The sequence below is a fragment of the Acartia tonsa genome, chromosome 6 (assembly GCF_053477335.1).
Source record: "Acartia tonsa isolate MP-2025a chromosome 6, ASM5347733v1, whole genome shotgun sequence".
Taxonomy (NCBI): Eukaryota; Metazoa; Arthropoda; class Copepoda; order Calanoida; family Acartiidae; genus Acartia; species Acartia tonsa.
Genome location: NC_137265.1, coordinates 19,249,311 through 19,273,288, shown reverse-complemented (window position 1 = coordinate 19,273,288; position 23,978 = coordinate 19,249,311). Strand labels below are relative to the sequence as shown.

At 33.0% G+C, this 23,978-nt stretch overlaps 1 protein-coding gene across 1 annotated transcript in view; it reads right to left on the bottom strand.

The window, feature by feature from the left end:
- Window positions 1–23,978, bottom strand: part of LOC145322024 (inositol 2-dehydrogenase-like) — a 29,715-nt gene that overhangs the window by 1,168 nt on the left and 4,569 nt on the right. Inside the window, exons 2-18 of the mRNA XM_080163763.1 lie at window positions 21,663–21,733; window positions 21,099–21,199; window positions 18,608–18,668; window positions 18,216–18,275; window positions 17,444–17,542; window positions 15,953–16,026; window positions 8,927–8,957; window positions 8,000–8,055; window positions 7,746–7,782; window positions 7,514–7,591; window positions 5,317–5,392; window positions 5,000–5,039; window positions 4,752–4,776; window positions 4,332–4,395; window positions 3,883–3,961; window positions 3,185–3,244; window positions 2,611–2,662 (exon numbers count right to left, since the gene is read on the bottom strand). Coding sequence (XP_080019889.1) covers window positions 2,611–2,662; window positions 3,185–3,244; window positions 3,883–3,961; window positions 4,332–4,395; window positions 4,752–4,776; window positions 5,000–5,039; window positions 5,317–5,392; window positions 7,514–7,591; window positions 7,746–7,782; window positions 8,000–8,055; window positions 8,927–8,957; window positions 15,953–16,026; window positions 17,444–17,542; window positions 18,216–18,275; window positions 18,608–18,668; window positions 21,099–21,199; window positions 21,663–21,733 — 1,064 coding nt within the window. The remainder of the gene's footprint in view (window positions 1–2,610; window positions 2,663–3,184; window positions 3,245–3,882; window positions 3,962–4,331; window positions 4,396–4,751; window positions 4,777–4,999; window positions 5,040–5,316; window positions 5,393–7,513; window positions 7,592–7,745; window positions 7,783–7,999; window positions 8,056–8,926; window positions 8,958–15,952; window positions 16,027–17,443; window positions 17,543–18,215; window positions 18,276–18,607; window positions 18,669–21,098; window positions 21,200–21,662; window positions 21,734–23,978) is intronic.

Here is a 23,978-nt window from a genome sequence, read left to right as displayed (position 1 = left end):
CATTAAAAAATACTGTGATATGACAAAAATGCATAAAGCTCTACAGTAATCGAGAAAATCCTGAAAATATATTATTGTTTGTGATTATGTTTTCATAGAATTAACTTAAGGGAGGGAAAAGTTTTGCCACTTTCGCCTACTCCGTGATTATTAAGCTAGGTCTTATTGTGAGACTATAGGTTAATTGGGATAAAAGTTTACTTTTGGGTATTAGTTCTCTTTGATTTATTAATTTTTTTGATAGGTTTCCAGGTTCAGGTGCTGCAGGCTGGAAGGTGGTTTCTGGACAGGTAAAAAAATTTAAAATTTTTGTTTGAAGATTTAGAGATCAATTTATCTTAAACAAATATGCACCTTTTAGGATGTTATTAACATCTGAAGAAAAAATGAAAATTAGCCTCCAGGGTCAGGTCCTGCAGGCCTCTAAGTTCACTCTGGACAGGTAAAAAATAAAAATTTTATTTAAAGAGTTAGAGGTCAACTTTTAGAACAGAATATGTATTTTTTGATCTTGTTAACATATATGAAGAAAATATATAAATCGGCCTTCAAGTTCAGGTCTTGCAGGCCTCCAGGTCCACTCTGGACAGGTAAACAATCAAATTTCTTATATGAAGAGTTAGAGGTCAATTTATATGACAGAATATGCATTTATTTGGATAATATTAACATATTATTATATATTAACAAATTATTTTACCTGTCCAGAGTCCATCTGGAGGCCTGCAGCACCTTAACCTAGCCTGGAGGTTGATTGTCATTTTTTCTTTAAAACACATAAATATTATCTAAAAAAGATGCTTAATAAACTAACCGGTATTATCCTTTTAGAATTTTTTTTTTCAATTTTGAAAATTTGAGTTCTTCCACCCTCCCCCCTCCGACAGCGAACTATGATCTCTGGTCGCAGCGCTCGGCTCCCTAGGCTGCCTAGCCGCAGCGCTCGGCCCCCTTGCCTGCCTAGCCGCAGCGCTCGGCTCCCTAGCCTAAAACCTAACCTAACCTAAGTCCACCTGGAGGCCTGAAGCACCTAAACCCGGAGGCTAATTTTATTTTTCCTTAAAATATATAAATAACATTCAAATATAAGCTCATTTTGTTTAACAAATATTCCATTAACTGTTCAAATCAGAAGTTTGATTTTTACCTTCCCAGAGTCCACCTGAGGGTTTCCAGCACTTGAACCTGGAGGCTAAATGTCAATTTTTTCTTCAAATGTGTAAAAAAAATATCCAAAATTATGCATACTTTGTTTTATACGTTGACCTTTAACTCTTTAAACAAGAAAGGGGGGAGGCGGATGTGCCACTTTTTGAAACCAAAAGTAAAAGTCAACAAAGGAACTCAACTAAAAAAAGAGTTACAGGTCTGAGATTTTGCATGGCAGTTGCTTTATAGGGGTACAATATGGAACTGTGAAGAAACGGCGGCGCAACCGCCGAAAACCGCCGTTTTCCGCCGAAATTTTTTTGCCTTTTCTCGGCGGTTTTCGGCGGTTGTGCCGCCGTTTCTTCACAGTTCCATATTGTACCCCTCTAAAGCAAATGCCATGCAAAATGTCAGACCTGTAACTCTTTTTTTAGTTGAGTTCCTTTGACTTTTAGTTTTAGTTTCAAAAAGTGGCACATCCGCCTCCCCCCTTTGAATTTTACCTGTCCAGAGTGGACCTGGAGGCCTGCAGAACCAGATCTTGGACGTCGATTTTAATTTTTTCTTCAGTTATATTAATAACATCCATAAAGATGCATTTTCTGTTTTATAAGTTAGTTGATCTCTAACTATTCTAATAAGAAATTGGAATTTTTCACCTGTCCAGAGTGAACCTGGAGGCCCGCAGGACCATAAATTGTAGTCTGATTTTAATTTTTTTCTTCAGATATGTTAATAACATAAAGATACATATTTTGTTTAATAAGTTGATCCCTAACTCTTCAAACAGAAATTTAAATTTTTTTTACTTGTTCAGAAACCACCTTCCAGCTAGCCTGCAGCACCTGGACCTGGAGACCTATCCAAAAAATGATTAAATATACGTGAAGTTCTACCCCAAAAGTAAACTTTTATCCCTAATGACCTATAGACTCAAATTAATACCTAGCCTAATAATAGTAAGGCCCCCCTCCCCCCTTATATGTAAAATTACATTGATAACAGCTTTGCCTTGAGTTATTATTGATGATTTATATATTATGTATTACTAAATAAAACAAAGTCCGATACTATATCATACTATATGAGTAAGAAAAAATATACTATATATACTATATGGATTAAAAAAATATACTATAAAAATACTATATTTATTTGGTTTTGGAGTGGTCGCCCTGAATATAGCATCTCATAGGTCTATAACTATTTAGAAGGGTACCACCACCCTTTAAAGAAAAATCATCTATAGATAAAATTTCCCTCTCCAAAAAAATACTTTCCCCCACCTCAAGTGCAGCCCAAACTTTGTAAAGACTGTAAAATTCTAGCTGTGTAAGACACTTTACAATAATAATAAAAGTAGCAATATTTGATTTGCCATAAGGCAAAAGTTGTGCAATTGAGAGGTGGTTTGTTGTCTCTTAGGTGTTACTTCATTACAGTATAAAAAACTAATATAACCTTGGCGGATTCTTCACAGGCATCGGCCACCTTGGATACAGCAGCGGTCATCCTATATATTTTTAAATAGCAGTTACAACATGGTCCTAAAAAAGCAAAGGGAAAGCTGTTAACATGGTAAACGTTGGGATGCGCTCTTAGCCTCTAGGTTGTCTTCGGATTAAGAATGAAAATGTCTCAATATAAAACTGAATACCTATATATCTAGCTACACCCTGAAATTAAGCACAAAATTGATATCTTAACATAGAGACGAAAGTAACTTACCAATTTATATTTTAGGACTAGCACAATATGGCCCTATAAACCTCTGGCTCTTATGTGAAGGGGTCACGGAGGGTAATCCATATTCTTTTTTCAATTTTTTTATATTTTTGAGGTTATTTTTTCTAGGATCGATTTTTTAGAGGGTGTGCAGTAGCCTCCTCCCAAATAAATTGATAAAAACCTTCGCTGGTCATGTTGAAGCTTCACTTTAAATGAGAATTATATATGTCCAGCGGTTTGCGAGATCCTTCGTTACACACAGAAAGACAAACATCTTGTTACTCTTATATTCGGCGTGAATTTTTACCTATCAGTCACAGACATCTTTTCTCCTTTTTGGATAACATCCAAGAAATGATCAAGCTCCCTGAATTAATTTATCTTTATCTTTTAATGAATTTTAAATAATCTAATCAAATCTTTTTCTTTTATACGACGACAAATACATTTGTATCCATTTTTTAACCTATTATGTAAAAATCACTTCTAGGGATGGCAATCCGTCAAATTTTTGGACCGGATTCGGATTCTTACAAGAATCTGTCAAAAAAATGGCGGATTCCGGATTCTTATTTTTGGCGGATTTCGGATTCGGATTCCGGATTCTAGCAATATTTTAAAAGACTTTTTTTTTAAATTAAAAAAATTAAGTGCTACATATGTCCTAAAAATTAATGTTCTTGGTGTTCATTATAATTCACTTCCGAGAATCGAAACAGATTTTATATATAATGATGATAATCTTTGCCTTCAAAAAGCAGGAGTTGAAAGAAAAACTCAAGACGCTAATTTTAGCCTACCAATTAAGAATCCGAATCCGCTATAAAAGCCTTTTAAAATTGCTAGAATTCGGAATCCGTCAAAAGAAATAAGAATCCGGAATCCGCGAAGAATCCGTTTTATTTTTGGACGGATTCTTGTAAGAATCCGATTCCAGTCCAAAAATTAGACGGATTGCCATCCCTAGCTAGTACCCAAAGTTAATAGTATCCAAAGTTGTGTTACCTCTTATATCCATCCTGATGACGCGAGGGGAAGGAATAATACATAGGAGCCTCCACAGTTTCCCCAACACCAGAATATTCTAGGTAGAATAATCAAATAAAAACAAGTAAAAAACATTCATAAGTAGAGGAGCACAAAAATCATTGAGGGACCAACGGACAAAGTAAGTTATAGTGCGGATGTTTAGTAATCATATAACAAGGAAAAGTGAGAGAATTTGTAATTATTAAACAATACAAAATCATGAAAACTTTGTAAAATATAAATTAATTTGTCTTTTGAAGCATGACCGACTGACTGACAAACAAAGAAAAATATTTGCTGAATACTCTTTGGTACTTTATCTAGTAAATCTATCACAATCAAAGTTTCCTAAGGAATTGGGTGATATAAAAAATAAAATATCATTAAAAGAAATTAAGATAATTTATTGTTAAACTTTATATTACCTGTTTTGTTAGGAGAATCATTCTTGACATCCAACATACCAGAGTGACCAAAAACCTCTAACCTCTTTTTAAATGATAGTCATTATGAGAACTCTAAAGTTATTAGTTTAATTTTGTACTGATACTCTCCTAGAGGCCTCTCGCCCCCCTTCCAGTTTCAATTTTAGTTTTATATAGAAAAAGGGCGTTATCCTCTTAGAAATTTTTTTTATCAATTTTGAAAATTTGAGTACCCCCCCCCCCCCCCCTCCCGACAGATGTCTGGATAGAACGCCGCCGGAGGAAAAGTTTTGGACAAGGCAAAAAGGCAAGCTTAAATTTAATTCAATAACGTGTCCGTGCTGTGGGGAAGCCGAGCGAAGCATTTTCATAAAGACAGACATTTCGAACTATAGAGTAGCTTCGCTAATAAAAAATAACCTGATCATAGCCGTAGGCAGCAAATCTGAAAAATAAATATTTTTTTTCTTTAAATCAGAACAAGAAACTGTATACTATAGAAGCAAAGCTTTAATGGAATGTTTCCCGCAATCTAGATATGTATATACTAAAACTATTAAATTTAGATTTTTAAGAGTAATTTGTAAGTTTTACAAGTACAAGAATCTTACTAATAATAAAAATTGCACATTTAAAATTATTTTGTTGCAAAACAAAGGTTTTATTACCTGCAAATATCAATCATTGCAATTGTACCAGATTTAAACTAAAATTACATTTTATTCAGATAGATTAAATCATTGGTAGTTACCTTTCGAGCAATTAACCCCCCTTCTGTCTTTTTTTTTACATATTTAAATAAGTGGGGGGGAATGCTTTTCCCTATGACTAAAAAATTTGGAGGCACTTAGGGCTAGGGCGGCTAGAACCCCTTTTTTATTATTTTCAATTTATTGAACAAATAAGATGGGGGGGAGGGGGGAGTGATGGGCTTAGTGTGTGATATGCACACAATATTTTGTTGTTGTATAAAAATGTAATTCCTTGAGAGTAATAGCAACATTATCATGGTCATCAATGGCGGCTATCTCAGGAATCTGAGCATTAGCAGCAACATAAACCTTAACAAGGATAGATTAATACAGAAGTTGGGCTACAATAACAAATTTAAATCATATAATAGTTTTAGAAACTAATCTTTTTTATTAGTACATTCTATCTTTAGGGACTGAGAAATAAAAGATATATTGATGCCGATTATAATTATTCATTAAAAATTATAGGCAATGTTATGTATACACAATAAGTTAATATTACCCCGCAAAGATTGTTTAGCAAACGGGTACAAGAATGAGTTTGTAAACTTTGTGGGCAGTTTGATTTACAGATCATTGTACCTTTAATTTCTGGAATGTTTTGATTCTTTGAATAATTTACATAACAGCTAGTTACATAAATATTTTTAAGCTAACTATCAAAATTATCAAGGATCCACTTTAAAAATAAAATAATTAAAGAACCACTTTACTAAAAAAATTTATTTTTAATATATTTTAAACCTAATATGGGGTTAAGAAATCTTCAATTTAATCCAAATATTAAATTTAAATATGTAAGTTCATTCAGCCGCAATTTTTCCGTTTCGACTGATAGTACCTGCGGGTTATTATTGATATGAACATAAAAATACTTTTTTATATTATGGAGGAAATTAAGGCATTTTCCCTCAAATCGAGTTGCAACTACAGAACCGCCCTCTTCCTAATTTTGTGTGTTTTTGTTTTGCCCTAGGTTTGTTAACTAGTTTAGTTTATAAAAGGTAAAGGGTAGCCCCCCAGGGTTAGGGCACAGAAGGAATTGGCCTTAAATATTAGGTAGGACCCCATTGGGTATTTTTTTTAATTATTTAAAAATAAGTGAGCAGGGGAGTTTCTGAGGTCGCAAGGTATCATGAGTGAAAGCACCAAAAATATTTACTAAATATAATGAGAAGGCAGACAAACTATATTTCACAATTAGTTACCATTAGTTAACAATTATAAGGCAGATGGCAAACCTTCCCTAATTTTAATGAATGAAAAAGATTTTTAATAATTTTTATAATTGAGCTGTTATTCATATTAAATTACACAAAAAATGGTGATGACGTAAAGGATTGTCTTTTTAATCCTTTTCATTAATTATGGTTTAGAATTAAATTGAAGAAAATAATGATTTGTTTTTATTTTATTTTTAGTATTATTACATGTGTATTTTATTTTCCGATATGGCTTTGAAACCAATTAATATCCGCTGGATTAGAATAGATTCTCAGCCATACTGGAAAGCATATATAGCAATAGCATCATATTCTAGACAATTTTCACGAAAACAAAAATCATAAAATCAATACAAGTTTTGTTAGCCCGGGCCTTTGGCCCCTCGGGACTAACACAACTGGTTATAATCTTTATTTTGTTATCTGCAAGCAAAAAGCTGACTATAATTCGATGCGATAAATGCCATTTTGGATTTCAAGGTGATCATATCAAAATCATGATGATACCATAATAAAATATGGTACTATACCTCTGATTGATGAAGTATCCATGTAATAAGATCAATATCATGAACACTATATGAAGTAATGATACTATACCTCTGATGGATATTCTCCACATATCCATGAAATCAGATCAATATCATAGTAACACCATATGAAATAATAATTCTATAACTCTGATGGATATTCTCCAAGTATCCATGTAATCAGATCAATAACATGAACACCATATAAAATAATAATACTATACCTTTGATGGGTATTCTCCATGTAATCAGATCAATATCATGAACACTATATGAAATAATAATACTATACCTCTGATGGATATTCTCCAAGTATCCATGTAATAAGATTAATATCATAAACATCATATGAAATAATAATACTATACCTCTGATGGATATTCTCCTAGAATCCACGTAATCATATCAATATCATAATAACACCATATGAAATGATAATAATATACCTCTGATGGATATTCTCCAAGTATCCATGTAATCAGATCAATATCATGGACATCATATGAAATAATAATACTATACCTCTGATGGATATTCTCCAAGTATCCATGTAATCAGATCAATATCATAAACATCATATGAAATAATAATACTATACCTCTGATGGATATTCTCCAAGTATCCATGTAATCATATCAATATCAGAAACACTATATGAAATAATGATACTGTACCTCTGATGGATATTCTCCAAGTATCCAGGTAATCAGATCAATATCATGGACAGCACAGTCATGGAATATCCCTCCACTTTATTAATATCATTGATTACTATTTATTAAATACTTTATGTAATAATTTAGGGGCTAAGTGTGGAATTAACCTACCTTAAAATGGTTATAAACCTTCCCTGGACAAAAACTTACTGTCTACTGGTAAGAATTAATTAAGATATTAAATTTTCCTGATCTTTAGATACGCCATGGAAGGAAGAGGAGAATCCCTGAAAAAAAAACAATAATTCTAAAAATTGAAAAAAAATTTTAAAAAACTTTTTTCCCCTGGACCTTATTAACCTATACTTATGGCTAACATTATACAACATTTACAATGCTGATTCAAGATCATATAAACTACTATTAATTAACCTAACCCCATCCTTTTTTTATTGGATAAATAAAGATTCCTTTGTTTGAATTCAATAAAAAATACAGTTATACCTTGAAACAGTTTTGACACGTTGAACATGTCCCAGAACTCCTTGGCGCACTTTTTGCTGAAAAAGTATGAGAAATATATTTTTTGACGAGAGTTAAAAAAATTTACAAAATAACCATATCATTTTAACAAAAATTATAACAATGAATATGTCGAAGAGTTTAAAAGAGATTATTATGTTATTTAAAGAGGCGTTTACCCCCACTCAAACTTTGAAACCCCTAATTTTTAGTAGCGAAGCTACTCTATAATTTGAAATGTCCGTCTGTCCGTATGTCCGTCTTAGTTTGGGGGAAACGTGATTTTTTTGGCTCCTATAAAAGATAAAAGGCTGAAATTTTTTGACAACATTCCCATTATCAAGGAGCACAATTAACTTTAAAACATCAGAGGCGATAGGACCGCTTTTTAGCAGGTTTCAGAATTAAATTTTCTGTCGTTTCAAGAAAACAACTATGACGTTCAGACTGCCTTTAAGCAGGTTTTAGGCTATTTTTGTATTTTTCACATTTTTCTCCATATCATTGGTGTTTATGGTCCGTTTTTTTTAAATTTTTGTAGTTAAAAATATCAAAATTAAATTTCCCGTTGTTCTGAGCATCCAGTATGTAATTTGATTTGACCGTCAGTCTGTTAGTCATAGTACTGAAATATAAATAAATATTAAGAAATTAAAAACAAATGTTGAAAAGGTTTCGTGATTTTTTCCTTATATACATGCTTTTGTCAACTAATATCTAAATTCTTATTTAATTGTTTATGCTTCGCTACTTATGGATGTTGTCATCCTTGTTTTAGATTATGCCCCTCAAAACATTGAAAGCTCCTTTTTTACCCCAATCAGAATAAAAAGCTTCGACGTCTTGCACTTGTTGCGTAAAATTTAAAACCATGTTAAGATATATTAATACAATTTGGTTTTACATTACCTGTACAGAAGAAAAAGAGGGATCAAAGCGCCTGAAAACAAAATATAAAATAACCATCTTTAATGTAATAAATAAGCTTGTCTAAAGAGAAATAAATGTCCCAAATATCAGTTTGTTTCGTAAACAAAAGTATTTTAAGACATTACAGTATCATATACTTTTTAAGATAACCCTCTCTGTTTAAAACTAGCATTGTCAGGGAGGAAGGGGACTAAAAATTAAAATTTTAAATCAAAACTTTGGGTACTTTTTAATCTTGATTGGTTGGTTCAAACTAACAGTCTCAAACCAATCCTTTTGGCAAAAGGGGTTAATATGTTAATCATCATTAGAACTGTGCATCAATTTATCATCCATTGTCTTATCCCTTAAGTTTACAGTTTACAAGATCTTTCGGGACATATACACAATACACATAATTAAACACATATACATCTAACTTCTTTACGTTCGTTTATGTCAGTGGCGTGCGAAGCACTTTGATTTAGGGGGGGGGGGGCATTTTGATTATATATACTAATTTTAAATAAGGGCGTTTAAAACTGTTTTTAATCTATTTTTGAATGGGGGGTCAAAAATATACTAGGACACCTATAGAATAAGACTGCAGAGCCCAAATTTGAATTAAGTCCCCAATAAACTTTTTTTGGGAGATTTAAAAATTAATTTTTAGTGTTGCTGTAATCATTTTATCCGGAGCAAAAGCTCTTTTTTTTACTTCGGGTAATATTGTGGCTTACAGAACATTTTTATATAATTCACTTTATATTGATGATACAATAAAAAAAAACATTACTCTGTTCATTGGATATAATTTTTTTTCCAAAACAATTAATTTCATTGAAAAATCTAACATTTACAATAAAACAAATAATTCTGAAATCTAACCAATAAAAAGTCTTGTTTTATATAATTCTTTACAATTCAAAAAAAGAGTGTTTTCACAAAGTGACTTATTTCCAATGTAGTTAAATATTTTTTATTTAATTAAAATGAAAAGAATGAAAACCATACACATAAAAGATACATACTTTTTAAAATTTTTTTAAAAGATAAGTTTGAATAATCTTATTTTATAACACATTTGTATATGTGACAAAAATAAATTTGTTGTATTGCATGAACATTTGTTGTCATTTAACCCTTTACAGCCATTTTTTATGTTTTTAAAATAAGTGAGAGAACACAAACATGTTAATGTTAATTCGTTGATATATTATAAAGAATTAACTTTTTAGTGATTTTTTATAGTAAAATCATAAGGCCTAATTTTACTCTATAACAGAATACAATATTTATGAAGCAAAACACTCTAAAAGCTACGAATTTCACCCAAATAAAAAAAAACCTTTTGCTTCGGTGAAAATGATCACAGCAACAGTAAAAATTAATATTTAAATCCCCCCAAAAAAGTTTATTGGGGACTTAATTAATTTAGGCTCTGCAGTCTCATTCTACTGGTGTCATAGTATATTTTTTATATACGTTTTAAAAATAGGTCAAAAACAGTTTAAGTGGTGGGATTTTTTGATTATGGGCCTTCTAGTCCTTATCCCTTCTTCCCCCATCCCTATTTCCCATTTAAATCCCCCACCTCTCCCCCCCCCCATCTCTTCTACCCCATCCCTTCTCCCCACCCTGCAATGACCGAAGGGAAGGGAGCTAGAAAGCATATTCGAAAAAATAGTACAGAAGATAAATTAACCTTCCCCCCCCCCTCCACCACAAAACATTTTTAATGGGTGGAAGGGTTCCACGACAAACGTAAGAGTCCCAAACGTCAGAGTGGAAAAACATCAGAGTGGACAAACGCAAGAGTCCCAAACGTCAGAGTGGGACAAACGTCAGAGTGGGACAAACGTCAGAGTGGACAAACGCAGGATTTTTGGGACAAACGTCAGAGTGGACATTTTATAAGTAAAACGTATGAGTCTCGATTTTATAATCATTACCATATAAAAACATAACAATGACTCTGGACAAGCACAATATTTTCTTTATAATTAGGTTAGGTTAGGTTATAGGCTAGGGGGCCGAGCGCCCGCGGCTAGGCAGGCTAGGGGGCCGAGCGCTGCGGCTAGGTAGGCCAGGGTGCTGAGTGCTGCAGCCAGAGTCATTTTCTTTATGATTAGGTTAGGTTAGGTTATAGGCTAGGGGGCCGAGCGCCCGCGGCTAGGCAGGCTAGGGGGCCGAGCGCTGCGGCTAGGTAGGCCAGGGTGAAGATTTTTTGTCATATAATTAAAATAGCATAGACTCTGATGTTTTACTTAAGCAATGTCCACTCTGACGTTTGTCCACTCCGACGTTTGTCCCACTCTGACGTTTGTCCACTCTGACGTTTGGGACTCTTGCGTTTGGGACTCTTGCGTTTGTCCACTCTGACGTTTGGGACTCTTACGTTTGGGGTAGGACCGGTGGAAGGGGATGTTATAAAATCTCAGCAGGAAGGATGAATAACCCCATTAAAAAAAATTGGGGGGGGGGGGGGAGATAAAAACACTCATTTTGGAAATAATTTACCAAAAATTAACCTAATATGAAAAAATGATATTAAATATTTCTTTATTGTTTGACAACAAGGATGACAACATCTTTAAGTAGTAAAGCACAAAAAATAATTGATAAGAATACAGACAAGTAAATTTAAAGAGCATCTGTTGAAATAAATATATATTTTATGTAGAAAAAGTCACAAATCCTTTTTCCTGTATGTTGTGTGATGACAGTCAAAGTAAATTACATACTGGATGCTCGAAACAGCGAGAAATTTTATTTTTTTTAATATCATAATCCACACAAAAATTTATCGTACCATAAAAACCAAAGATATAATGAACTATGTAAAAAATAAAAAAAAATTAATTGTCCTTTCATTGTGATAAAAAGCAGAAACCATTTGGAAGGGCGCAAAGCGCAAATTTTTTTCTTCAAATATGCAGGGAGGGAGGGGTTTTTGGGCTATTTATTACACTAGTCCCCAATATTTCATAGCAGAAACCATTTGGAAGGGCGCAAAGCGCAAATTTTTTTCTTCAAATATGCAGGGAGGGAGGGGTTTTTGGGCTATTTATTACACTAGTCCCCAATATTTCATAGCAGAAACCATTTGGAAGGGCGCAAAGCGCAAATTTTATTCTTCAAATATGCAGGGAGGGAGGGGTTTTTGGGCTATTTATTACACTAGTCCCCAATATTTCATAGCAGAAACCATTTGGAAGGGCGCGAACCGCAAATTTTTTTCTTCAAATATGCAAGGATGGAGTGGTTTTTGGGCTATTTATTACACTAGTCCCCAATATTTTATATAAAATTTTCTTATTCGTTGGCTCAACAACTTTGGGGACTTTAATGGAATTTTGATTGGTTGGTTAATTCAGTCAAGTTTCCATACATTTCATCCACTAATTGTAATCTATATAAGGGGTAATTTTGTGTATCATCATTGGGGATGTACAAAATTTCTTTGGTAAAAAGTTTATATTATACAAAATAAAATACTTCCTATAACCTGGTTTGTTAAGTTCAGTGAAAAAAGATTATAATCTAATTTCTACACTAATCTAAAAATTTGGTAAGGTTAAATGAATAGTAACTGTCTGATTGGCGCGAAGCGCCAAAATTTTTTTTTGGAGTATTTCTTGATCTTTTTTTTTTGAAACTGGGATAGTTTTGCTTTTTGTAGGGTAGGGGGCAAAAAGGGGCATTTTTGTTGACCAGGGGGGGACAAAATGGGGCATTTTTTAACACTTAGGGGGGGGGCAGGGGGGGGGGGGGCGTTTTGGTCGCTAGGGGGGGGGGCGATTGCCCCAAATGCCCCCTTCGGTTCGCACGCCACTGGTTTATGTGATGATAATAATCTATTCATTTATATTTATTTTTTGCCCTATGGATATGATTGTGATTGTTTAAAAGCTCTTGACGCTAAGGACAATTATTGTTTCCATTTACACAGTCCCATGGGAGAATAGATACAATTTTGTTTCTCTTAAAGTTACCAGGTCAGAAATATGTTTCTTTTCTTAAACTTGTGTATTTGTGATTGCAGTGGGTAATTAAAATTCTGCAAAACTGGTGCTAAAATCTTGCAAATTTAGTATTAAAATTCTGCAAGCCTGGTATGCAAATCTTGTAAATTGAAACTAATATCTTGCAAAACTTGTACTTAATTCCGGCAATTATGTCAATGTATTGTAAACTTTGCTAAATAATTCAAATTATGTGCTAAAATACTTCAAAACTGTAACTGAAATTCTGCAAACATGGTACCAAAATTCTGTAATTTGGTACCAAATCCTGCTAATTTGGAACTAAAACCTGCAAACCTGTTGCTAAAATCAAGTTTTCTTTCATAATCAAACTATAAATGTGTTTTCTTTATTGTATTTGTAATAAGCTAATTGATACGCCCCTTGCATCTAGGAACTTTGTTTTGGAAGGGTCAGAGAGAGCTAGAAAAAAAACTAAAAACCATCAAAAGGCTTAATGTTAATAATCTAATCGGTGAAGTAGTTAGTTAATGAGATCTTAAACAAAAAATGCTTACTACTATACAATAGTATAACTAATCCTTTAATAGTTTTGCAAGCAAGAGAGCAATATAATTTTATTAATCATTACTTTTAAAATAAAGGAGAAAAGAATAAACCTCCCAACTCTCATATCATTCAATAAACGGTTTGGTGTTCTAACACTTCCACATATTATCATAACCGCAAAGGGATTCATATTTGCATCATAATATCAATGTACTTAAGCCTAAACGATCAAGAAGATGGGTAAGGGGTAAGTCGAAAAAGAACATTTTTTGGGCCTTATTTTCTGTGTATAGAAGATAGGTAGCTAGGACATTATTGAGAGCTATTTTTTTTAAATATCATCATACTTGCAGTCACAGGTGCCAGGCTCCAGCTAAGCTGGCCATCCAGATATAGAGTAAACATTTAAGACCTCAAGAAAAAATGATATTATCCTAAAGGTCCTGATTCCCCGGGGAAATGCTCCTATGATTACAATTTGACCTAGAGCGGCAACTGTGGATTCATATGGTGATGTGATACATAATATGGTTTAACATCTTGCAGAATTGATAGTACACCACAGGGTACACACACATAACATGGTTCACAAGGTTTATAGAAAACAAGAATAAAAACTACATATGTCCATGGTATTCCAGCTAAAGTGGCTCTACTCGAATACTGATGAATACTTTTTGGATTCATGGTGGCTGTATCATTAGCATTTAATGGATTATGTAAAGCTTCCCTAATATGGAGAGACCACAATCTGTTCAGATGTTGACAAGATCATAAAAGACATATAAAATACTTGCTAAATTGCTACTTTATATATTTTCTTTTAGAAAATACGGGTGGGTTGGGTATTTCTTCCAAGACGATGTGAGGTAGCCTCTTAAAAAAGTTTTAATCTTTCCTGTGCCCATGAGAAGCATCACTGTAAAGGAGAATCAAATTGGTACTGCAACAAAACCCTTTGGTACAAAAGTCACACAGACTGACAGACATCTGGTTACTGTTATATAAGAATGTTTCATTTAGAAATTAAAACATCTGGATATTGTTGACAGATCATTTATAAAGTAATTAAAAGATGTCTTTTTCATACATATTACTGGTGATTTTCGTTAAAGTACATGTCGAGCACTGTAATCCCCCCCTCCCCCTTTTTTATGAATGAATTGAAATTAAAAATAGGGGGTTCTATGCTCAACAAGACATTCGAGGGAAAACGCCATTTATTATATATTTAATTATAATAAATTTAATGACTCTCTTCTTATATTTCAAATTTAAATCAATTTAGTTGTATAAGAACGCCCACAACTTAAAAGATGTTTTTCTCTTAAAATTTGAATATTTCAAATTTTGTGTGTGTAGGTGTATTATATAATTCAGGGCTCGGCAGCTGCGTGAAAACATCAATGAAATCGTCATGAATTCAGCTGGATGTTTAATTCTGTTCCTTAACAGACAATCCATATATTCAGATTTTTTTGCACACAAGAGGGTTTAAATTTGAGGCTTGTGCGCAGCTCGGGCGCGGCCCTAAATATAATTTCTTTACATAGTACGCTGTTAAATAAATTCAAAAAATTTCGGCCAATTATCTAAACTAACAAAATTCTTCTTATATTGGTTCTAACATTTTAAATTTAAAAAAATAAGTTTTTTTCAATTTTAAAAATTGATCACAAAAAATGTATTTAAATAACTAACCTACACTTTTTTGAACAGCTGTGATGGAAACAAGGTCAAGTGCGAGCTAAGCTGTTTTATATTAAAGCAAAATATATCAAATTAAAGCAGTAACGTGCTCAGCGATTCACCAAAGGGGTGTGGAACCATTAGGGAGTGAAAAAGGTAAATTCAGGCTTTCCTTATTTCAATTTTAAGGGATGTGTCGACACCTTCTTCTGCACGTCACCACTTAGATCAAAGAGAACCTTGAATCTTACACAAGATTTTCATGTTGTCTAATAAAGTGAAACTCGCAGCGGGCTAAACTATCGATTTTCCCCTTCTCCTCATTACCTTCTGGATGAACGAACTGACTAATCAACGAGTTCCATGTTAGCAAAGTAAATTGACGACATTTTTCCCCCTGTCATAATATCCATATATATTCGACAGACATCCATTACACATACAACTCATATTGAACTTGACAATTATACACCCACTTTTTGTCAAGACCTCAGTGACTATACTTTTGCTAAATGTAGAAATTACAACTTTTCGATCATGTATGTAATTTACAGGGATCTAAAGGGATATGACAATAGTCGATAAATTGATTTTCATCCCAAATGATGATACACAAAATTACCCCTTCTGAGGATTACAATGAGTGGTTGATACATTTGTACATTCAACTTATTCAACCAAACAATCAAAATTCAATAAAAGTTCCCAAGGTTGCTATGCTAACGAATAAAAAAAGTATTTTAAAACTTTTGGAACTAGTGTAATAAATAGCCCAATGGCAAATCCCTCCTTGCTAATTTACCTGTTAAATGCACAAAACAGGGGTTTTCCAACTTCAGCAGCTTTCTCATAGCAACGTTTAGTACCATCAGGATCCTACAGAAATACAGGGTGTTCCACGTAAACTGTTTTTTTAAAACACTTATTGCTCCCTTAATATTTGAGCTATCTTAGTAAATAAAAAGTATTTGGCAGCCTACTTCTGACCATTTGATGATAAAGTGATGAAAAATCCGCAAAGTTAACAGAAAAAAATCAACAAGGTAATACATAACAGGCTGATTTTAGTGAATATAAGACTAATCCACAAAAAAAACTTTAAAAGCAGCTGGTGGTCAAACGGTGGATCACAAAGATTTACTCCAGACATTATAAGAACTGGCATTTTAGTAGATTAAAAAATCTGGTATATTTCAGGTATGCATTTGAAGCGAGCTCACATGAAAAATTAACAAAGAAGATCAATATTATGTTTATTTTCACTTATATTACACTTCAGATTCTTGAATGAGAATTTCTGGTATGCCATGTCAAACCTGTTCTATTTTTGTGCTTATAGAGTCTGAGCGACCAGCCGTTTGGACCCTAAAAAATCCTAAAGTTCACAAAGCAAATATTGTAATACCTCGTAGATTTTTCCTGTTTATTTGTGGATTTTTCATAGATAGCTAAAATATTAAGGGAGTAATAAGCGTTTCAAAAAAAACAGTTTACGAGGGACACCCTGTATTTTTTCAAAAATTATAGATTCCTCTGAGGCAATGAAAAATTTAACAACCATTACAATTTCACACTGCACGATCATAGAAATGAAATCATGTTCATGATCTGTTCACGGGCCAAAGTATTTCTTTTACTTACTAGAACGATGTCTGTCCGTCTGTCTGTCTGTCTGTCCGTCCGTCCGTCCGTCCCTTAAGATCTCGGTAACCACTGAACCGATCGGATTCTACTCTTCAGGGAATATACCTACTGGTCCTGTGGTGGTTTTAGGCTATTTTCTTGAGGGGTGGGACAACCCCAACCCCTCCAAAAACAACCCCCCCCCCCCCATTTTTTTTAAGGGGATTTCCTTGATCCTTTTACGTATTTCGCCCAATTTTTTTATCACCTCTTGGGGCACAGCCCCTAGAGGCTAGGGGCGAAGCCGCTAGTAAATATATAAAGCAATTTATCTGTATCTTAAGTTTTGATTTTGTTTGGGCCTAGACTCGAGCCGTTAAACAAGCGGGCGTGTCAGTTTATTAGGCTAAAGTTACGTAGTTTTCATGTTTTACCTAACTTGATATTTGGTTATTATCTGAATCGATTTATTATTCTTTGGATGTTGCACCAGATTTTCATGTGCTCTGATAAAGTAATATTAACTGGATAAAAAAACAATACCCCCTTTAACCCAATTCTCTTCCCTCCTACTGGATAAACGAACTGGCCAATAAATGAGGTCAATATTAGCAAGCTGCTTTGAATACAAATTTAATATATTCCCCTTATATCTTAAATCCAATCTTACCTGAGAAATAGGTTTTTCACCAAAGACAGCCTTGCCCCCCTGCAGGCTTCCAAGGATGAACTCCTCGTGGGTAAAAGTTGGGGTGCAGATGAAACAGGCCTAATGAAATATTTAAGAGTTAAGCTTATTTCATTTATTGAGTAAATTTACTATCTAGAAGAGGAACTACTCTATAATTCACTTTGCCTGTCCGTATGTAACACAGGGAAATCTGATTGTATTGGTTTCTATTTAAGATAAACTGCTTGATTTTCTAGATAAGATACATCTTACCAAAGGGTAACCCGCATATTTACAACTTACTTGGTCCGTCAGTCTGTCGGTCATGCTACAAGGGAAATGTATTTTTTATGAAGATTTCGTGATTTCCAATAAATTATCAGTAGTCACTTATTTTCTCTTTTTTTTATGACTATTGAACATCTGCTTTATAACTCACTATGTCCATTTATCCATAACATTTTTGTGCTTTACTACATATGGATGTTGTCATCCTTGTTCTATTAATTTAGCCACGTATCATCGACAAAATTTTACGCTTGTTAGTATCAATGGTACTCTATAACTAGGTTGTGTTCGAGTGAGAAGTCAAAGATCAAAACTACTGCCTTGCGCTTTGCATGTTGTTTGAAAATTATAATTGCTTTAAGATTATTCAGGTTGATATGATATTAAAGTTTACATCCCTTTACAAATATAATATTATATTACTAATTTGTTGTTAATTATTGTGCTAATAACTTTTTTCTTCCTTTTTAAATTGAATAGCTACCTGTAAGTTTTCATCATTGTAGACAATGTCCGCATCTTTGGGCTCAACAAATGTAACACCCTGTAAAAATAATCAGCTTGTTTTGACTTCACATTATTTCTTCAAAATCAAAAGCAGTTTCCCTTAAAGAGTTTTAAATAAATTGGAAGTAAGGGTGGGGGAGGGAGTATTTTTTTGTTTTTTTTACTTTAGGTTTAGGTTAGGTTATATAGGGTACAGGTTATCCCAGAGGGTTAGCTAATCGCATTTATTGACCCCCACCCACCTCCTAAATGGGTTAAGAATAAGCGTACAGAAAACATCTCCCCTCACCTAACTTAAGGTAAGTAGGGAAAGCACCAAATTCTAAGTAGCGCGCCGCGCGGTTAGCCATTGTTGAAATTAAAATATACCTTTAGATTCCAATGTTGAGTTATATTGTCCCAAATGCTTGTATTGGCCTCCACAATGTACCTAAAACAATTAAAATTAAATCGAGTACCCAAAATTTTTGAGCCAACAAATAAGAAAATATAAAACTTTGGGTACCAGTGTAATTTACAATATAATGTCTCCTCCCTCCCTTTATTTATACAGAATGGCAATAATATTGTATTGTAAATTGTGTGCAAATGTAAACCACAAAATGTATTAATAAACACAGGGAGGGGGGTTAAGGTTAATTCAATTGCCAGGGCTCGGCAGCCAAAATTGCAGCCAACGGTTCAAATTATTGGATAATCCGATAATGAAATAATAATTTGCAGCTGCTTTTAGGTCAACATTTTACAGCCAAACTGCTATAAGTGTAACAACAACAACAATAAACAGCAGCTGCCATCGTCATCGTCTAGCCGACATTTTTAGCAATTACATGCATCCAAGGCTGCATAAAACCTAGCAGCTGTCGAGCCCTACAATCTGCTAGCTAATTTGATTGATAACTCAGTTGGTTCTTACTAAATTAATTTAGGTTGGGGTAACTACACTTAATTAATTATGTGAGGTTTACAATATTAACAGTATGGGGGTATTTTATATTCATAAAAATTAAAGCATTGGGTAGGTTAGGTAGTTATATCCCAAAGCTAACCCTTGCGGGGCCTATACCTGTGGTACTCTAAATCTGCGGGGCTACCCTATGCTAAATATAATCTAACCTAACTTGGTTTTTTTTAAGAAGTGGGTATTTCTATGCTTTGCAAGGTACTTACTTGAGGTTAACTCTAATATTAGCCTTGATATTAGACAGATGTATAGAGCCAGCATAATATTTATACTTACTTGAGGTTAACTCTAGGATTAGCCTTGATATTAGACAGATGTATAGAGCCAGCATAATATTTATACTTACTTGAGGTTAACTCTAGTATAAGCCTTGACATTAGACATATGTATAGAGCCAGCATAATATTCATACTTACTTGAGGTTAACTCTAGGATTAGCCTTGATATTAGACAGATGTAAAGAGCAAGCATAATATTCATACTTACTTGAGGTTAACTCTAGGATTAGCCTTGACGTTAGACATATGTATAGAGCCAGCATAATATTTATACTTACTTGAGGTTTACTCTAGGATTACACTGTTAAAAATATTTTTTTTTTTTAGCATCAATTAATACTATATATTCTTCACATTAATGTATAGTATCAATTCGTACGTTCTAGGAAAAAAACCTTGTTATGATACAAGGAAGATTCCAATACTGTATTGAGTATTACTTAGTGTTCTATGGAGTAACATGTAGTACTAAATAATGTATTTGTCTGTATAGTATTATCCAATACGCTCTTTGGAATAATATTCAATACGGTAGAAGTAAGTTTTTAATACTCTCCTTCGCAATTTTTGATATCCTCTATCATAATTTTTGATACTCTGTAGAGTATGAAACTGTTTTACTTTGGATGAAAGATCAGTTTATAATATATGATTATTATATGTACATATACATTTTATTATATCAACAAACATACCAAGCAGAGCCATAAAACATTAATTTAAATGTAAATTTAGTAAAAAAATTACTTTAAAGATGTTTAGGACTAAACATGATCCTTAAAAATAAAAACTATGGTCAGCCATAATTACAAAAATCAAAACTATAAATTTGAGCATAAATAGTAACATTTCAACTTTGTCTAAAACGACCAAGCATTGAAACACTTCCATGAGAGGTGTGCACGAATGGTGTCTGTTTCAATTATTCTTTACAGTACAGATTCGTACCCTAGAAGGTATGAATAGTTACTATTTTAATAAACTATTATCTTGCGTATTGTCTGATACTCTACAGCGTATCAAATAGTACTAAATTAATAAACATTTCTACAGCGTATTTTCCAGTACCCTAGAGTGTATCAAATAGTACTATTTTAATAAACATTTCTGTAGCGTATTTTCCAGTACCCTAGAGTGTATCAAATAGTATTATTTTAATAAACATTTCTGTAGCGTATTTTCCAGTACCCTAGAGTGTATCAAATAGTACTATTTTAATAAACATTTCTGTAGCGTTTTTTCCAGTACCCTAGAGCGTATCAATCGATACAAAAAAATCTATGGGTTCTGTATAGTAATAATTATTGTGTTATATAGTATTACATAGTGTTATATATTAACTATATAGTTGTAGCGTACTTACGAATCCAATACTCTCCAGAGTATCAATTGATACTAAATAAAAAAATTATTTTTAACAGTGTAGCCTTGATATTAGACAGATGTACAGAGCCAGCATAATATTCATACTTACTTGAGGTTAACTCTAGGATTAGCCTTGATATTAGACAGATGGATATAGAGCCAGCATAATATTCATACTTACTTGAGGTTTACTCTAGGATTAGCCTTGATATTAGACAGATGGATATAGAGCCAGCATAATATTCATACTTACTTGAGGTTAACTCTAGGATTGGCCTTGATATTAGCAAGGTGAATAGAGCCAGCACGACCAAGTCCAAATATAGCAACATTCACCGGAGCTCCAGTCTTATTCTAAATAAAAACAAGGATGACTATACTCATAGTTGCTTCTCATAGACTTTTTCTCTTTAGGATCGGTAGACCTCCACCCCCACTCCCTCCCCAAGAGAGTTTAAGATATGTTTAGGACTAATACAAAGATTTCCTAAAATTGTGGAGTAATAGCTTCATTACTTTACAAGATTTTACTAAACATACAGACAACTTATTTCCAACTGGACAAGCGATTTCATGTTGTATATAAAAACAAAAGCCAAATTAAATCTTTTTCTTATATTCAACTAGCTAAAAATATACAATAACTAGCATCAAGTTGCGGAAGGATCAGTAAAATAGCCTAAAACCACTCAAAGGCACAAGTATAAAATGAAATAGCCTATGTCATCTCGGGATCATGTGAGGCTTCCCTAAAATGGAGAAATCAATCTGTTCAGTGATTATTGAGATCTGGCCATATCCCTATTCTTGGTTTTACCTGAGCAGAGACATTCTCCGTGTAATTCTGATACTTGTAATCAGTTACATCATGGCGACGGCCATCATTTTCTAGAACAAAGTTCTTTTAGTTACAAGTTAATGATGCTCTAAAAACAGATCGACATTTAATGTGAACAAATAATAAAAAAAAAGGATGACAACATCCATAAAAGCGAAGCTCTGAAACGATATGACAGACGAACATTAACTTTTATTGAGTGTTACAACTGAATATACAAAATATGAAAATATAAAGTTTGACAAAATTATACGTAATTTTTTTGCAAATCTTCTTAAACACAGAATTCTGTTCAAGGACATACTGACATTTTTAATACTTGATTATAGAGATGCTTCGCTCATAATATTGTACCTTATTGTAATAGGAATCAGTAATCAAAAAATCAGGTCAATCGGATGATTTTATCACATAAAAAATTGTTATTAAAAAAGTAAAAAAATCAACATGTTTAAAATGGACGTACGGACATTCTGGTAACGATTATAGAGTTGCTACGCTTACTAAATCGTACCTAACTACTACAGGAATCACCACGCAAAGTTTTAAATCGATAGGACAATTCTAACATGCTTAAATTAACGAATAAAAGCTAACTATCTCGGACGGACGGACGGACGGACGTACGGACCGACCCTAATTATTGAAAAGCTTCGCTTTTAAAAACATAACAGACTCATTTCATACGAAAAAGTTTTAATTTGTTAAAATAGGATATAAATAACATAATTACCAGCTTTTAAACCGGACATGGACATAGTTAAAATAAACATATTTTATCGTGTTGGGAGGGGACATTAGGATGTTTATTACTCTAGTCCCAAAAGTTTTATTAAAACGTTTTCTTATTTGTTGGCTTAACAACTTTGGGGAATTTTATTGATTTTGATTGGTTGGTTCTATTAGTTGAGTTTCCAAACGTTTCACCCACTTATTGTAATCTACAAAAAGGGTACATCGATGGGGGTGTAAATAAATCAAGACCATTTGCCTCAAAATATTCTGTTTTACAACAACACTCATTCATGCAAAAAACATTTTGCGCTTCTTCCTGGTTTAATTATTATTTTACAGACGTCAAAAGATTATTACAGACAGACTAGCTGTAGCATACATTTTCTACGAATAAGACTATTTAATTGGGATTTTGGTTTACTTATTAACAACATATATTGAGAATTAATTATATTTGGTCATAACAACAATAAAAGTTTTCTGTGTATCCTCTCACTACGTGCCTCAGTTTGTAGAAAGGTAAAGGCACTATTATTAAACTCAAAAACAAAAAATCACAATACTATCAAATTACAATCGATATATATATATTATTACTTGGATATTGCTCCAAATTTTCATGTACACTGATAAAGTGATACTAACAGCTGGCTAAAATAATGATAACCTCCGCGGATATTTAAATGAAAAATAGTAAGATTAAAACCGTTTTATTAGCCCCGTTGGTGTTTTTTTCTTTTCCAGAACCTCCTTTATACAGGGTGTTTTTTTTTAATAAGTTAAAAGTATTGCTTAATTTAACCCACTTGCCATTTACAGAAATTAAAAATCTATATTTTAATTTCTTCATTGATGTGGGACATTCTGTATGAGAAAAAACTAATTGCCGATTTTCAACAAATTCTGCCTTAAAAACCGGTTTTTCCAAAGTACCTATTTTTGGAAGATTTTTAGATCATGACTATTTTAAACGGTTTGCAAAATGCGTACATTTTTAAAAATCAAATATCGCGGCTTGTGTTAATAGTAGAAAAATGTTATGCATATCGTTAGAATCGTCATAAACTCTAGTTTTTAGGTATTTAAGAACTATTCCTGTGCTATGTATAGTTTAGGAGCTACGTGGTAAAATGTCCCAACTTACTTAAAATTTTCAACACTTCTCACATTTTCCAATGTAGCTTCTATACTACAAATAGCCTGTATGTGTTACATATATTTCCAAAAACTAGAGTTTATGACAATTCTAACGGTATGCGTAACATTTTTCTACTATTAACACAAGCCGCTCAATTTGATTTTTTAAAATGTACGCATTTTTGCACACTCTTTAAATTCGTCATGATCCAAAAATCTTCCAAAAATAGGTACTTTGGAAAAACCGGTTTTTAAGGCAGAATTTGTTGAAAATCGCCAAATATATTTTTCTCATACAAAATGTCCTACATCAATAAAGAAATTAAGATATAGATTATTAATTTCTGTCAATGGCAAGTGGGTTAAATTTAGCAATACTTTTAACTTATTAAAAAAAAACACCCTGTATAAAGGAGGTTCTGG